Source organism: Ylistrum balloti, unplaced genomic scaffold, assembly GCF_031769215.1.
Source record: "Ylistrum balloti isolate Yb309-2 unplaced genomic scaffold, AGI_CSIRO_Ybal_v1 Utg370324, whole genome shotgun sequence".
In the NCBI taxonomy this organism is placed as follows: domain Eukaryota; kingdom Metazoa; phylum Mollusca; class Bivalvia; order Pectinida; family Pectinidae; genus Ylistrum; species Ylistrum balloti.
In genome coordinates, this window is record NW_026782237.1 from 491,276 (window position 1) to 510,826 (window position 19,551).

General features: G+C 32.2%; 1 protein-coding gene across 1 annotated transcript in view; it reads left to right on the plus strand.

The window, feature by feature from the left end:
* The first annotated feature begins 875 nt into the window (after positions 1 to 875).
* Positions 876 to 19,551, plus strand: part of LOC132553396 (photoreceptor-specific nuclear receptor-like) — a 31,038-nt gene continuing 12,362 nt past the window's right edge. The window contains exon 1 of the mRNA XM_060217642.1: positions 876 to 936. Coding sequence (XP_060073625.1) covers positions 876 to 936 — 61 coding nt within the window. The remainder of the gene's footprint in view (positions 937 to 19,551) is intronic.

Below are 19,551 nucleotides of genomic sequence, written 5' to 3' on the forward strand. Positions count from 1 at the left end.
AATGTATGGTTTTAAAGAATATGTTTATATCCAGATCAGAGGAGATTAGTGACATAGAAAAGCGTCGGTTTAGACATGAGTACTTTTCAATTAAAGTAATATGTGTATAAAATATTTAGCACTGATAATTTTTAAAGCATAAATGGTTAATCTGTTTATAGCCGATGTTAACAGAAAATAACGAAGTATCGACGATATTAAAATACGGCCATTGTTATCATTCTAACACCATGTTTAAGACGATTAAAGATCCTTTTATAAACAACTACCATTTCCAGCTAATTTAAGATACAACTCAGTAAACCCACCGTAGCACGATATCTGATAATACATACGACACCCTGTGATTGAAATGGTTTGATATTATGCAGCGTTTGATAACCCTAATGATAATTTTTTACTTTATATCATTAAAGTATATTTTTTCATATGTCTTAAGTAAGACAACTTTATCTCCGTATGAAATCAAGATTGACTTATAAGCATGATAACTCCTTTGTAATCCTATTTTTCTAGGAGCTCATGTGCTATTCAGTTTCTCAATATTTGATTCAAAACAATTTTCAGTTCACAATATCTCTTATATTTCAAAACTAAGCTAGCGTGATGCGGTGTTACTGCTACGACACATAAATATAATGACGATAAATTAAAAAGCGTTAACACTATTACAAGAGAATTGTCACAGCTACAGCTAGCGATAATTAGCTGCATGTAGATATGACACTTCATCGTCATATTTATTCTAAACTCACATTATTGGTAATGGTTGAAATAGACACAAATGTTTCCAATTGAAAATGCGAACGGCGAGAGAGAATATTAAAATATATTTTCAATGTGTTGAGTATGGGTTTTACAGGAAATACGTTAATATGGAGAGAAAGGAAGAAAGCTGTAAACACGCGACCTGGTTTTTCATTGCCTCTGCAGCAGGTCAGGTCACGAATGTCTATAGTCAATTTGTTTTCATCAGAATTAACGACCAAATGCAGTTTACTTCCGATATCAATACAATATTAAAACTTGATAAGTACAACGATGTGTCTTTACTGTCAACTGATGGCATGATTACGGATAATTTGTGTAAGAAATTGAATCTGTGTCGTAACAAAACTCTGCGATACCTTCTCATGTCTGCTTCACTGCTTTAGCAGCAGATCAAGTTATGAATGTAAAATGACGTACTCGGTTGGATAATTGCCACATGTTTGTAGGATGGAGAAAGTTCGCATGGGGAACCTGTACAATGTAACATGTAGCATCATTTCTCTCATCTCTTTTATCATCCTCGTTTACATTATCTTTATTATATTTCAATATCAGTTATATTTCGTGTCATCGAGGAATCGTAACGTGACAGGTGAGGAAATCCACCTGTCAGTTTTAAATAGTGAACACTTGGTTTAAAACGTTTGGGTTGAAACACATATCGTGTACTTTGTAGTCTAGAACATGTAGTAAACTATAGCATGCGTAGTGATCGTCTGTATTTTAGTAATGATACAACACTATACATCACATTGAGTGGTAACTGATAACATGTATTGTCACTCACGAGGAGGTGTTTTGCTGTCGTAATAGTAAAGTCCTGGAGGGTTTAGGCAGATAAATACATTAATTGTTTTCTATGTATCTAATTAGAAATTCGCCTTTTAATTCATTCTAATGGTGGCATGATCCAGACACATATACTTGGCGTTCTTCTGATATATGTAAATTAATTACGAATATTATTGAACTATGGGGCTAGTGTGATTACAAATACTTTTTTTCGTTTTAAAATTTAAATCATTCTGTATTTTTTTTTCCATGAAATAATCTTTCTAGGTATACCTAGGTATTATATTATTCGAAAAATTTAAAACTTTTTATGACGTCATTCTATTACGTAAAGTTTATCGTATAGAAACGTTAAAGTCAGTTTCTTTCTTAACGGTAAACTATTTCTTGACTACAGACGTACAGAAATTGAATTAATTACTTTTTAAGCATTACTGTATGTTATTGTTATTTTGTAACATAAATCCTAATAGACCATGTCAGTGACACGTGTTCCTACCAAGTTGTGTTATTGTATATACATATAACTGCCGCAGTCAGATCGTTAAATGAAAAAATTACATTTTCTATACTCTTTGCTACTTATAAGTTGAAGTAAAATATACTGAAAGAGAAAACAAATCCAACAAAAATGAAATAAATCAACAATAAAATAAACTTGAAATAACAAATGTTACAGTATGTTGATATGCTGGCCTTTTTATCGGGTGTGCTTTCGTCCGCCCTGTTTAGAATTATGTCATACTGGTGACAGGTTTACATGGGACGGTATTGGTGTGCTTTGATTTCAATTTAATTAATCTTTTTATCTAATTATACAGACCAAAAGACGATGCTTGTCAATGCCGTCAATTTTGTCTCCATTTCATTAAATGATTATCAGACTTGTTCACTTGAATAACATTTAAATGGAAACATATGTGATGTTGCTTTTAGCTAGATACTAACGGAAACAATACTTTCCAGACTGGTCTAGTTTTAATCCAGGCACGTCCCCTTTTGAACAATGCAATATCTATTCTGAAACACAGCTAAATGTTCTACAATGAAACTCTTTTAAGTAATCAAAATGGTGTAACTTTTTTATCAAATGCGTTTTGTTGACACATTTTGTGAAAGACGTTGTGTTAAGAGACGTAAGATATAAAACAAACAGCTACACTTTTTGTTTTGTGTGTATTTAATGATATAAAGCCATAAACAAAGTGTCAATATAATGTATCATTAGTTCCAATATATAATTTGATGCTGGATTCAAATTAGTGTCCCTGTCTCTCCTGTCAGGAAACAGATAACACTTTAAGGTACATCTTAGGCGGAATACGGAATCAAAGGGAAAATGTCAAAAAAAAAATTAATCTAATTTCACGATTAGTGAGAGAAATTATATCGCCTGTGTGTAACACATACACAAAAAAGGAGTCCGACCAGCGGTTCTCAAAAGATAGCGTCTTCTGTTACAGCAATAAGAAGGTAGCAATAGCACAGAGATACAACAAACAATGCTTCAACTACTTAAAGTACATATATTTTTTTAACAAGTTAGAATAATCAATGAAAAAGGACATATTAAATCATTGAAAAGTAATATTTCTTAATGATTCTCGTTAGTTTATTAGAAATAATCGTCCCTTATTTAATTAAGTCTTAATATACATTCAGAAGTATTCTGGTTTCTTACCCGATACCGTGTAGAAATATAAAGAATCTCTTTTCGGACAAAATGTTTTCATGATTCTCTGTTTGTATTGGACGCACCGACTTACCGCCGAGTCAAGAATTTGATTAGAGAAGTGACGTAACTTTAATTAGAAATTTTGAAGAAAAAAAATAAAGAAATAAATACTTCAATACTTCAAAACATATCAAACTTGTTCACATTTACAATATTTAACAGTTAATTACAAAAATGAAACCCCCGAAAGTTTTCTTGATTGTTTTCTGATCGAAATGGCAGCATATTGAGAGTTGTCGAGAAATCTTGAACTTCACTTTAAGGAAAATAAATTCTCAGTATTCTAATCTCGTATGTATGAAAATTCATTCCATTGTGGCCTCTGTCACTTGCCGATTCAGATTGTGGAACTGGTCCCTGCCAGCATTTGCATTCCATTGTGCTATGTTCCTTTTTGCTTTTTTTTCAGACGTCCCTGTCAAATGCAACAGCTAAATGTTGCATCCTATTCTAGATGGACTATACATAATGATATATTTTTTTCACCCACAGGCGTGTCGCTGGAATCACGACCACAGCGGATTAAATCAAAACAGATACCGGCCTTTTCCTTTTCTTCAATATTCATTCTGCAATAGCCTAATGGAATTAAACTTCAGATACAAATGCCTGATTGAAAAGGCATGGTGACAAAGTGACAGAGGTCGCCGATACAAAGACTCCATCACATGTTGAGGTGACGTAGACGGCTGAAGGAGAGCCGAAGCAGTCACGAATACAATCAGTCTTTTTCTGTGACGGAAATAGGAAAAAGAGATAGCTCTCCGATCGATTAGTTCAGCAACTAATTGTTTCAAGTTCAAAGCCCATTGCTAGTGTTAGATTTCCTGTTGGGAAGGCAGACTATCGATACCTTTAATATATTAATAATCTTACCCAGTAAAAAGTGAGAATACTGAAAACAAAGGGCCCTGTCAGAGATAGCGTGCCATGTATCGGATCGTGTCACGTCTTATATCGACAAAGAATTAACCAAATGGTCTTTCAACACAGTTCATTTTCATAAAGCTTCTATTGTTCGCTTGTCTGGTATCTATCAGTGAAATCAAGTCAGAGATTTAATAGCATGAGGTTGTACCGGACAGAGACTCTGAAAGATTTGTCTGTTTGTCATGTTAAATTGTCAAACGATTCTATCGCACTGATGGTATTAAAAAGTTGTCTGATTTTCTGAGATAAAGGGCCATTTCATTATTGTTTATTTATTGTGTCCATTGGTTTCCTTAATCCATTTCGTTATCGTAACATGATTGCTGTTCGATTGTCTGCATCACGATTCCATTTGAAGATTTTTGAATTGACATTGTTTCTTACTGCTGTTCACGTCTGTTTCAAATGGGGAAATGTTGGCATTTAAATTAATAATTGAATCCGAAGTTATTAATGTTTTTATCCTCACTAAACATTCGATTTATATCACAGAAAAAAGAACGCGGCAGTCGAAGTGTACTGACGAAAATTTTATTTTCAAAACCGAACAGTAATCTTAAGGTCACCGTTTTTTATTAACGGATTCGTCCACATATCAAATGTCATCCTGATTGTCCAAATTACATGGCCGATGTCGTTGATTAAGCAGAGGACACTAACTCTCCCAGAGCACCTGGTCGTATAGTCCTAGTACGTTATTTATTCTTTAGTTCATTTCTTTTTTTGTATGACTTTTTGTAAAATGTGTTTTGCTTATTGTAAGTCTTGTAACTTCTCTGAGACGTCATTTTGTCTCCTCAATTACCCTCGCTTTATTCTCACTTATATTTTCTGGTACATTTATCATAAATCAAGACACGGAACAAAAAGTAAAAAAAAAAAAAAAAACCTGCTTATGTTGGAATCATTACAAAAGTCTTATAAAACAAATAGGGATGTTGTGCAGTTTGGTAATTTGAGCCACAAAGCGTCCAAAGGGCACGCTAACACAACATGTTTGACTATTTATTAAGTTTTAGGCAACAACCCATGTTTTACTTTTTAAAAGTGTGTGAGAACTTGAAACATCATGTGTTAAACGCACTACTATCTAATCGCCCAACATCTAGGTATCACTCGAGTTTTCTTCCTCTTCCAGAATCACTTCTGGGTATCTTCTGGAAGGGAAACGGTTATAACTGAGACACCATTTTAGGGTCATTGTACGTAGATTTTTGATCGGCTGATAAAAAGCACATTGAATTACGTAAATGTTGTGTTTTTGAACACCTGTCATCTGTTTATTAAATCGACTTTGTTTACCTTGAATTTCATCTATGCGAAATATATGATTTGTTCTTTACTTCTGTTTAAGTTTGCACGAATCCTTTTTTCTTTCTCAATCTATTTTATCTTACGTATCAACTTTTATTGGAAATATACCACTGTTGAGGATATTTCAATGCATGTATGTATATATATTCAATGTTGCTGTGGTCGACGTAGAAAAGAGAATATAACATAGACTCGTTCTCATTATAGACCCTGATCAGCAACTTTCGATATCTATATATTTACAGTTGATTCTATATCCAATGGTGTCTGTCCAATATGCTGATTTCAGCGCAAGATATCCGCAACTGACAGACCCATAGGTTGATGAAGATTATATGGAAGTTTTACGACCATCATAATGCTCTAACTGGAAATTTGTCTATTTCCTTGTACGATATGAAGCTTGACGTGTGTTATGGTGGTTAGTTTACCTGTTGGTTCCATAATTGTTTACCTTGTTCTAATTTATGGAATGTGATATTACTTTCTTTGATTGGCTAAGATTTACAAGGCGGATGTCATCGTTAAAGCAGAAGACGCTTACTCTGCTGGAACATATGGACTTATTCTCCTTGTACTCTATGTAAATGTAATTTATATTTTGTTTCGTATCTTGCTTTATTTTCATCGAACTTGAATTTTAATTAAGACATATATGCATATAAAAATATGTAACGGGTTTCTATTAGTGTAATTAAATGTTAGCTTTGATTGTGTACAATTTTTTTTTATTATTAAGGCTACAAAATCAGACATATACTGAGATAGTACGCTAGCTATAGCAGAATAAAATTAATATTTCAAATAAAGGATTGGGAAATATTTGCTAAAAGATAAGCTAAAAAGTTTGATATGCCCTACTATAATTTCTAACAGTTACACCTTACTAGAAACAATTGAATTTCTTCATACCGTAAGGACTTTCCTTTTATTGTGATTTTACCCAATCTTGAAGCTCATGAGATGCATTTTAACGGAGATCAGAAATCGCACTCTGTATTTCTCTTAATTGATTACATTTTCATATCTGTTTTTCACAGTCCTCGAAAATAGTGAAAAAGAAATTCCTCGGGAAAAAAAACCAAATTTGAGTTTATCATTGTAAATAAGAATATATAGGTAAGCGTTATTGTGATTCCATTAAGTTTAATACCATATTTAGATATTCTGTCATGAACACAAACTAACTAATCCTGAAATCGAGGTATGGCATTCGGGTGATCTAAGTCTTGGTGAAAAGAAATATCGTTAATTCGCCATAAAAAGTTCATGGAAAAAGATGATGTTGGATCGCATTTACTGTCCATGTATAGAAATAAAAAGTAAATAATGTATGATCCTCCAATAAAGATTTACAAACCTACAATGTATCATATTTGTACAAAAGCATATCAGTGAAGAGCACCTTTCAATACAAACGTAGAATTAGATACAGATAGATGTTAGGAGTAAACAGGTATTTCGATCTTTCAGGATACATGAGGGTTGCTAAAAGCCTAATTATTTTTTAAACCTAATAGGCGACTGAGGAAGATCCAAATTAATTGAAATCAATGCCAGAAACCAGATGAGGAGATGCACATGCGCTTATAACTAAATTCAATATATTTGATAATTTTCAATATTGAATGAAGGACGTCAAGTTCATGTGTATATTGTAAACTGCATCACTATTCGAATGTCAAGCACGACGTCTGTGTAAAGGAAAAAGGTAAGGTTTTCACTAAAAATCGGAACACGATATTAAACGAATTATTCACTTTTGATCACGGACATCAGGAAAAGTGAAATGAAATGAAAAAGGGATAATTTTACAAATCTGTCAATTGTTCCAACTTTGCCATCTCGACAACCATGTACTTTGATATGAGCTAAAGTCGTGGTCAAGTAATTATTTATACATAACATAATTATGTAATAACAATGATACGCCATCGTTAGTTGCATAAAAAATTCTATAGACAAAGTACTTTGTCACTCGTTCAGGTCAGGCCGCTGTAAAGATGGATTAATCTGAAAACCACTAAAACCAATCAAATTATATTCCCGTGTCTTGAAACACACAATTTAGAGTCCTAGTATGGAATTAAAGTGATTAGTACTGTCCCGATAGGGTAATTGGATATCTGAGATATGCTGCTCGCTTCTGTAACACACTGCCGTTATGTATGCAGGCATTGGTTCAGCGCTGTAGGCAGCCAGAAAAGGTCCCTGTCATGTCATTAACATATTCAACAGCAGATTAACGCCCTCATTCATTCCTGTTTGATTCCATGGGCTCGATAAATACAGCTCGAAAGGTTCGATGCTGCGTACTCCCCAAAGTTGTCTTGTTCATAGAAGACCACAAAGATGATGGGCGATAATATCGATAGCCAAAGACTTCTCACAGATCAATCTAGATTAGGTAAGTCACGACATTGTAAAATGATATTGTAACTACAGTGATGAGAGGTTAAATATATTTTGCTTATATCGCTCAATTGAAGATATGTTTAATCATTTTATAAGTTTAATGTATGGTTTATTTTATTTTGAATTAATGAGAACTTTTTAGATATACTTCAACTTGACTGCTAACGCACTTTTCTTTCCCTGTGGAGCCAGCATAATGGGTCGCATGATTTATTAAAAAAAAATCAACATTTCAACAAAAAAAAAAAGATTAAATAAAAAAAAAAATGAAATGTTGACCAATATTTTCAAAATGTGCCTTTTCAATCAAAATTAAGATTGATTATACAAATATTTATTTTCATTGAAATTAAATGTTTATAACTCTTCGCTGTGGTGACAATTATTTACATGTATTTGATATGTAGAAATGGAATGGAGATAGCATTTGTAATCAACAGCATGAAGTGTTCATATGATCATTTCGTATGTTTTGTAACATCTTTTTAACATAATTATGTATATGGACCAATTTGTGAACGAATGTTATTTTTTTGTTTTTGTTTTTGTATTGAATGCTTATTCAGTATCTGTTTTTTTTTTACATTTTTTATAATAACATGAACAATTTATTTAAAATTCGTGTTATATACCTCTTGATTATTTCTTTTATGTCAGATATAAGTACATTTATGCTATCCGGGTATTCCTTTAAGATTATGCAAAAGACGCACAAGTGAATAACACCCTTCACTTTCAAACAAGATAGAATGATATAATGAACCGAAAGGTGTCATACAGCTGTTTCGTACTTAGAGGACTCGTCAGTGATGCAAAGAGTCTAAATTTTAAAACCTGCCAGAGGACAAAAAAAACCCCCCAAAAATGATGGAAAGAAATGTCAAGACTATCACCAAAGTTAATGTTATAGGATATTAGAAGCTTCTTCTAAATAAATTATTACCTACATCAATGTGATCGGTATTCATTACATTTAGTAGAGAACTTGTATTGTCAGAGAAAAGGCTATATATAGCAAATATTGTTTATGTATCCAGTGTATGATTTATGATGACAAAATATTCTACTTTTCTGACTTTTATTACATATCCGATTAAAATCTGCGATGCTTGATTCTACAAATCATTATAGATATCAACTTTAAATATAAATGTCCTAAGTCAAGAGCAAATGTCTTAATTTCTATTTATGTAATCTTGCTCTTTTAAGGTTACTATGCAAATCTGATACTCTCGCCTCGATGTTATATTTTGTATCAGAAACAAAGTGACATCATTCTGGGCTGTTTTCCATTACATTGTTATCTCAATTCGTTTTTCGTAAGGCTGCTGTTTAAAATGACTGCTCTGTTGATGTTCCCCTGTAAAGCTTAGTTATTTCATAAATGTTTCGATATATTTGTAATTACGACGCATTATTTCATTAAGAGGTTTGTTTATCGCTTTCCATACTTTTATTTTTATATGATGGAAATTTCGATTCTATTAACTTTTCGTATTGATTACCAAAGTTGTGGCTCTCAGCATCATTTGCACAGGATACAGTGTAGTTTTATACAGACTATGCTTGATAAATTTCTTAATCTAGGATTAAATACGCAACAGCTGTATTTGTTGTATATCTTGATTTGTAGACATTGGTAAATTCCGTGTCAAACATTACATAAATCTGCCATCCAGCAGTTTTATAAAAAAAACTGACACTATTTACATATTTATTTACAATGACTTTTGTTTTGATAAGTTATAAAAAACAAATTTAAAATTATTTTTGTATTCATCTGGACCTATATAACATTGATATTAATAGAATTACATTAAGATCAGAAATATAACATTGTAACAGCAGATAATATTCAGTTCGAACATCGGCTAACAAATTTAAGTTGTTTATATTATTGTACGTAATATAGATGAAAACATATACGTGTGTCTTAATTGATCACGCAGCACATAAATTTATATTTATTAATAATATCGTTACCTTTGTCCCATAGTTTTCTTCAATTGAACAAATGAACAGAAAAATTACATTGCTGAGTTGATTAGCCTTTTTGCATCTGGCCTAGGACCACTCACCTGTGATGATGCCTAGTATCAGCATTGTATTTATATATCTTTCAAATCAACTTATAAATAAGTAATGACGCTTGAACATTACGATCGTCTATCGTCTTCACTACCACGATCCCTATTGTCTGTTAATACCCCGGCAAACACCAGAACACGGAGGTGCTTTACAGACCACCCTCAGATAAAAGGTATATGAAATAGAGGAGCTCCGAAGAACACAGTAAGCCATGTACATGTCTCTTTAAAGTTGTATCGATTAATTGATCCTAACAATTGCCTCGTATTAATACTAAATACGCTTTGAAAGATCATCGATTGAATGCTAGTCTTGATTCAAAGAATGGCAGGTCATCAAAACACGATTTTCTTCACATTTATAACATGAATATCATGAATTGATAAACTTTCAAATTAATTAATTTTTCAATTAAAATTCAAACGTATATAACACTATTCTCGAATCTAACACAATGTAATTCTGAAGTGAATAAACTTTATTAAGAAGTTGTTGAATTGTACAAGTACCTTGTTAGTATCTCATTTGAGATACGTAAATTGTCAGCCTATTGAATGTAGGTATATGCTTAAATAAAATCTGTTTCAATGTCACCACTATAAACAAAATTAAAAAAGAAAAACACTCAAAAAGTTATATGTTAGTCAATTAAACTATTTAGCATATAGCATACAACTACACACAAAACGTAAATTCAGGTGCGACAGCTGTTTAAAGCATACCCACCAACATATACCAACAGGTGTTAAAAGTATAAATACCAATAAATACCAACAGTTGTTAAAAATATAAATACCAAGATATACCAACAGCCGTTTTAAGTTCAAACACAAAAATATACAGCATCTGTTGTACATGCACACATCAATAGACACCAACAATTGTTTAAAGATTAGATACAAAATTAAACAATAGTTATTACATATATACACACCAAAATATAACAGCAATTGTGCAAATTTGTTTATATATACCAAAATATAGCAATACTTGCTGAAAGGTTGTACAACAGTAGAGATTTATACATTAAAAAAGTCATACAGTAATAGTTACACAACGTCTCACAACAGTTATATGCAGCATATACATTCAAAATGATTCGGCTGTTACACGTAAACACACGACGTCACACTACAGTTGTTTAACATATACATTAAAAAATATTCGAGTGTTACACGTAAATACAAATTGTCATACAACAGCTGTTAAAACTAAACATACAATGTCATACAACAGCTGTTAAAACTAAACATACAATGTCATACAATAGTTGTTCAAACTAAACATACAATGTCATACGAAATAGTTGTCGCAGAATGTCATAAATAGCGGTTAAACTCTACACACCATGCCATAAACAGTTGTTAAACATCAACAAAGTCATACAATTGTTGTTAAACATACAATACATTAAAAGTATCAACACACACACGTTATGAAAGTCATGTTAGAGTGATGAAATATGCAAAGTTATACAAAGTTGTTTAAAAGCAATATAAGTATTAAAAGATGTGGAACGAATTTAAACTGTGTACATGTTAAGCTATACAACAACAATTAAAGGTTTTCAAAAATATTTCATGAAAACCCCCAGAAAATATAACAAGTCATTGATTTCGTATTTCATATACCTTGTTATATTGAATGCCTCTATCCTGTCACATAATCGATATCTCTTTTGGTTATTTAGTTTCCAAAATACCCTTATGAACCGGATTGTTTGTCTGATCATAAATGCATACATGATTTCATCAATAAAAACATATGTTCTTTATCAGAGTTTTATAATCATAGATAATTATTAAAATATTTTTATCTGAAATTACATGTTAACCTCAATGCAACCCTACTCCCTCATCCTTCTATCCAAACAAGTTCTATATTTATATGATATTAGGTTTGAATCTTTTCACGATGTCGTTATCATGTTGGAAATGAAATGAGTTCCTAATTCATGTCTACTTACATATGCATTTATTTTATTTAACATTGACATCAAACACACTTAAGGTTCTCTGAAGACATCATTTGATTTGGAACAGTAGGGAAATTAAGTAGAATAAATGCCTATTTTGAAATCACCACAAAATCACAATTTCAAAGAGCATGTGCTCAGTACAACTTATATTACAAAGGGGAACCTATTATCAAAGAACAAAATACTTAATAATTATAATATCAACGGATATCACTTATCAAATATCACTTATCGATTTGGTTTCGGAAACATAAAGATCTATATCTTTCTGTTAAATATTCTTCATCTTGCTGATTAACACTTGCAGTGACAAACCGCTTCCACCATTTTTCAGATTTCTATAAATCATTTAACTCATGGGGGTGAGCGTTGGAATTCTGATGTCGTGAACTGAACTAATTTGTCAACATTGATGACATTATCTTATTTCTGCTATTTCCACGAGATTGTCCTCTAACAACACTTGAATTAATCAGCGCAAACACAATTTCTGCGCATTGTCGGTATAATGAGACTGGGTAACTGTATTAAAGTGTCATCAGTTAAGCTTTCCAATCGTTACCATCTCGCTTGATACGGTGATTATTTCCTCCTCGATACAACTCGGCAATGAAATCAACCTCAATCCTGATTCCGATCCAGGCTGACGAGAAATGGACAACGTCGTGAATCACAGCTGCACTGAGAATTCTCGATGACTCTTCTGTGATTCTTCTTGACTATCTCCCGACGTATCATTGGCAATTGGCGGCCCTTAATTGGCCAGAATTAGATCTAAAGGACGAAGGTTGACGGTGCTAATTTGTTTCCAGCATAAGTGCTATGGAAGTCAGGAAAATAGAATAATGCAATTAGATACTGGGTCTTTTATTTGATTTTTCGATTTCCAGGAATTTACAGAATCAAATCATACACTTGTCATGTTTTGGGATCTTCTCGATGTTTCCGATTTCTCTCGCGCGGCTGATCTAGGTATCGACAGTTCCCAGCGAACCATGTATGAGATCCAGTGGCATGAAAACACCACATTGGCGGCATAATCCCGTTAGGTCTCGGAGGTACACCCCATGTAGTCGGTTACTGGTGTTCGTGAATTTAAAGTAGTCTTTTTTATTGTATATCTTTTGCGTGTCTCGCAATAGGGACGGTGTAAGGTTCTCTAGAGACAGCATGTGATCGTTGAAGTTTGTGGTCTGTATAAGCTGTGGATAATATTGGAAAATTTAAAACGATTTACATTTGTTTCTTTCCACGCGAAAACGTAATTATTGACTTTCCGATTCTCATACTTAGTGTTTGTATAAAATGTTTCTCTGATTTATAAAATTATATAAAAAAAACTTCTGAAATTTATTAAAAATTAAAATCTTATCAATGCAAACTATGGTTACCTTCAGACCGTCAGAAAAACGATTATGAATATAATGGTATCGCCGGTATTAATGACTTTTACAAATAAAAACTTAAGTAATAATATATGATAAAAGATAAGTAACTAGGTTTTAATTGTGTCAACAATCTGAAAAAGAAAATCGTGGCGCAACAGATAAGTAACGGTGTAAAGCATTAAATAACTACAGTACACATATTTACCTAATTGATTGACCTGTTTTCAGCTTGGTGTTAATTTATCCCATAATATGATGTTCATAATGATTTTTCTCCTAGCTTACAGGAATGTTACTGCAAGATCATATATTTTCGCGGGGCTCTGCTTGTGTGTGTGTGTGGTTTATCTTTTACATACTATCAACAGGTCGTGGACATATGAATTCGGGGATTAAGAGTACCAACGAAATCAACGAAAATATATACCTCACGATAACTGATGATTTTACAGCATACAAAGCACCCAAATGTGATTAGCAACTTTCAAAACATAAGTTATAGTAGACCCAAAAACTTTTATCATAAAGCTGCTTCGTTCTTCCAGAACTCGATATTGATAAGTTCTATATATGAAATACAATAATGTGATACTCCCAAGTTAAAATGCTATTCTAATTATCAGAACTCATGTTATCAGACAATATATTCTCAATACCAATAGTTTACAGATTAATTTCCTAGTTATTCCTTGAATATGTGTTTAACGTATGATAAAAATGTTTTCAAACTTGTCAAGAACAGAGCAGGAGTGTGCTTATTAGAATTTACAAAATGTGAGACGTTGTGAATAAAACAGAAAGTCGTTCAATGATATGGAAGGTGTCACCGACATTATATTGCCGTTGTGCGCGACGATTGTCAAAACGGTAATGTGAATTCAGAAACCTGATAGGAAGTCTCGGGAAGCAAGTGTTCAAGCGTGATAAACACCGATTCTTTAAACAGATGCGTTATCAAAACATATAAAGACATCTAAGTTGCTGATAGAAAAACTGTAACACTCTGTTTCTTCCTTTATAGTGTGATAAAAGTCTCACATATGATTAATGAATGGTTACCTAGTCCAACAACAATGCATTTATCTTAATGGAAATGGTTTTTTGCCTTAAACGAATCAAAAACTGTCTTATAAGCGTGTTTTGACCAGTTTGACCATGTTCATCATCAAACCTACGTAAGCCGTTGGTGGTGTAAAATCAAGCTCTGGTGGTCAACTGGTCAGTTAGAAATGGGTGTAAACAGGATGTATTGTCCGAGTTAATGATATAATTTCGTTATAGTGACCCTATTAACAGATCTCTGTGATGTGACATAAATTAGCCGCCTCTCATCTCTACTCGTCATCATTTCTAACCGGTATCAAAGATTCTTAATAAGGACTAAGTATAGTTAGAGTAGAAGCGGAATTACGTGCATTCCACATTCCCCCATCTAAAAAACAATATCTAATACCTCTACCTACACCTATACGTATCTAGCAAAATGTTTATCAACAAATATAAAGTTATCCAGTAAGAGATTTTATTCCCTGCCTTAAGAAGCTGCGAGTTGGTAAGGAAGACTAACAATGCTTGAGACCGCGTTGTAATACGGGAAGGAAGGTTAGCTCTCAGATAGTACATCATCACGCAGAAATGAGAAAATAAATGAAGGCGGATGTCGGGCCTGACTTTCCCTCTGATCTTCTGTATAATGTCTGAATCAATTGCAAAATTTCATTTCCTTTATTTTGAAATATTTAAGTATTTATGGTGATGTGTAATGTCTTTTTATTTTGTTGCGTTTGAATCCCTGTGATAAATGTGACATTTGGGGAAATGATAAAACAAACGTATCGACATGAGATATTACATACTTTCATGTTTGAACGTACAATTAATTAGTTTGTAAATGTTTTATGTGGATAACTTAAACTTTTCTTAAAATTTAATGACAGCTAATCGATTCAAAATTTAATTTCCGAATCCACCAAAAAACAATTCTCGTCCATATTTGATGAGATATTCTGTCATGTGATGTTATTGAAACACTTTGTGTTTTCTTTCCATAACGATCGTTTAATTAGAAATGAAGAATGAGAAAAGGAAAATATTATAAAGAACAATTTAGCATAATACATGATTCAACCAAGACACTTGAAATGTACATTTTCAAAATACGTTGCAATAGATTTTGTATATAACTATAATTCATAATGAGGCGTCATATTGTTTCAGGACACAGGTTGAAGACCGTTGTAGTGTGCACATTATTACAATTCTTTTGCACTAAAGTAAAATTGCAAAACTAATAAGACGTATTCCACATGCACAAGGAAAAGCGAGGTACACGAATTTTATAAAGGAACACATTCCGTATATATACCAATTATCAGTAGGAACGTTTAGTATTCCAATTATACAAAGGAACACTTTGTATACCAATTATATATAGGAACACAAATTATATACAAGAACACTTTCTACACCAATTATATATAGGTACACAAATTATATGATAGGAACACTTTGTACACCAACTATATATATAGGAACACTTTGTACACCAACTATATATATAGGAACACTTTGTACACCAACTATATATATAGGAACACTTTGTACACCAACTATATATATAGGAACACTTTGTACACCAACTATATATATAGGAACACTTTGTACACCAGTTTTATTATGAACACTTTATTGAGTTCGGTGGTAGGAACTTCCAAAGGACTTTTGTGCCCCTCTCTTGTCTGCCTTTGTTTTATACGAGGCTGAATTTATCGAAGACCTTATCGAATAAACTGACAACACAGGATTTCGATGGATGCAGGTTGATGAAGATTGTGGAGAAGTTTTGTGGCCGTCATTATGATTTTATCATGAAATGTTTTATTTCTTTGTGCAAACTTAATCTGGAAGTGCTTGATGTACACTAGTCTACTTGGTGGTTCATCTGTGAACCTGACACCGCATCTTTAGATCGGCAAAGATTTACATTGCGAGTGTCGTCGATGAAACAGAGGACGTTCGCCCTTCCGGAACACCTTATTTAAAAGTCTCTTTTTAAGGCTATCTGTTTATATTTTGTCGTTTTGGTTTTGTTGTAGTTTTATCGAATTTGTGTTTGAAGTATGACAAACATGAAACATGTCAGTATTGTCTTTGTTGTTTTGTACGCTGATTACATAAGGAAGTCTGTGGTACATCGATTATATATATAAATGGGGGTGGGGGGGATGCTCGTGATCTTTTATGTTTGCACTGAAAAGAGTATTTAACTTTGGTTTCCAATTGATATGTTATTCAAGAAATTCATTACTCTTTTCATTTTAGTTCACTTTAAAAAATAGAATCACAAATCACAAAGGAATTCTTTAACGTTTAAATGTGATAAGTTAACAATGAACATATCGCCGCTGATACTGAGATTTGAATGTGGCAGCTGCATTAGTTGTTTACTGTTTATTATACACAAGGGAATAATAGTGTTTTTTACCATCTACTATACACAAGATAATTAAAGTGTATTTTACCCTTGATTTTACACAAGGGAATTATAGTGTCTTTTAACATTTATTTTACACAAGGGAATTATAGTGTCTTTTAACATTTATTTTACACAAGGGATTTAGAGTGTCTTTTAACATTTATTTTACACAAGGGATTTAGAGTGTCTTTTAACATTTATTTTACACAAGGGATTTAGAGTGTCTTTTAACATTTATTTTACACAAGGGAATTATAGTGTCTTTTAACATTTATTCTACACAAGGGAATTATAGTGTCTTTTAACATTTATTTTACACAAGGGATTTAGAGTGTCTTTTAACATTTATTCTACACAAGGGCATACTAGTGTCTTTTAACATTTATTTTACACAAGGGATTTAGAGTGTCTTTTAACATTTATTTTACACAAGGGATTTAGAGTGTCTTTTAACATTTATTCTACACAAGGGCATACTAGTGTCTTTTAACATTTATTTTACACAAGGGAATTATAGTGTCTTTTAACATTTATTTTACACAAGGGATTTAGAGTGTCTTTTAACATTTATTTTACACAAGGGATTTAGAGTGTCTTTTAACATTTATTTTACACAAGGGATTTAGAGTGTCTTTTAACATTTATTTTACACAAGGGATTTAGAGTGTCTTTTAACATTTATTTTACACAAGGGATTTAGAGTGTCTTTTAACATTTATTTTACACAAGGGAATTATAGTGTCTTTTAACATTTATTTTACACAAGGGAATTATAGTGTCTTTTAACATTTATTTTACACAAGGGAATTATAGTGTCTTTTAACATTTATTTTACACAAGGGATTTAGAGTGTCTTTTAACATTTATTTTACACAAGGGATTTAGAGTGTCTTTTAACATTTATTTTACACAAGGGATTTAGAGTGTCTTTTAACATTTATTTTACACAAGGGATTTAGAGTGTCTTTTAACATTTATTTTACACAAGGGAATTATAGTGTCTTTTAACATTTATTTTACACAAGGGAATTATAGTGTCTTTTAACATTTATTTTACACAAGGGAATTATAGTGTCTTTTAACATTTATTTTACACAAGGGAATTATAGTGTCTTTTAACATTTATTCTACACAAGGGAATTATAGTGTCTTTTAACATTTATTTTACACAAGGGATTTAGAGTGTCTTTTAACATTTATTCTACACAAGGGCATACTAGTGTCTTTTACCAAAGTAAATCTAACGTAGTAAGTATGGAGATCACAGTTAACTCTATCTATTGCAAACAATGATAAACGTTGGTAAAGTTGGTAAGCTTGGTAATGAATCAACGTATTAGTTAAATAGTTAAAATGTAGTTATTGAAATGGTTATAGCGTATTAGTTAAAATAGTTATAAAGTGTTAGTTATAATGTTCATAACGTTCTAGTTTAAAGTTTAAAACGTAGTAGCTAAAACAGTTACGACGTGTTAGCTAAAATGTTTACAAAGTATTGGTTAAAATGGTTATATAGTATTAGTTAAAATGTTTACAAAGTATTAGTTAAAATGGTTATACAGTATTAGTTAAAATGTTTACAAAGTATTGGTTAAAATGGTTATACAGTATTAGTTAAAATGTTTACAAAGTATTGGTTAAAATGGTTATACAGTATTAGTTAAATTGGTTACAACGCGATAATCAAAATGACGATTACTATAGTACAGGGACACGATAATTCTGTGCAATTTCAACTCCCATTATTTTACTTAATCTTTTTGTCCAGATAAATGTTAATACTGGATCATTAAATCATACAAAAAACATCGTACATATCCTCACTCAGATATCAGCGCGATGAAGATCACACCAAACGTCTTTAAATAAACTGCTTATGTAGAGATTCTGCTGTATCCAATCAGTCGAGGATACCTGATTGTAATTTATTAAGTTACACTGTAAATTAAAGCTATTTCGTTTGATAGACTCTTTTTCATGGTTGTATTTGTTCTACTTGTTAAAAGTGCAACAATAGGAAAATCGCTCCATCATCGACAAACAGTAAAAGTGGACATCTGCGGGTGACCACTTCAAAAGAGAAATAAAAAGGTTTACAATACCATGGTTACTGACCAAGGCAATTTAATTATCATTATCAATCCAACAAAAACACCTTAATTGGTGCACGTGTTACCGTAAAAAAGGATCTGCTTGCCATGGAACCCGAGGGAGCCATGGTTAACGACCATATCTAGACAACAAGAGAAGGTTCACCCTAATCCGAGACAAAACGAGACAATCACGGCCTTAACACGTAACGTCACAGTCGTATAAAACGGGACTTTTCTGCTTCAGGTGAGATACCTGATAGAAATCATTTAAAAAGACCGAGCATGACTCTCAGCAGGCGTAGAGAGGACTTTAATATCTATGATTTCTATTCCTTGTTTCTTGTTGTACATTTTCGAGAAAGTGGTTCCTCAACGAGACAAATTATATAGAGTAAGAACCATAGACAACAATTAATTAGCAAAAAGATAGGTATCAGTATGGATAGAACAATAGAGAAATTGTGATATTGCTACACAAATTGTGTTACATCTCCCGTAAATCCAAATATTTCCTATTTATTAATTGCAACGAAAGATATGCAACTATTTCAATAGTAAGTGGAAAACACAAC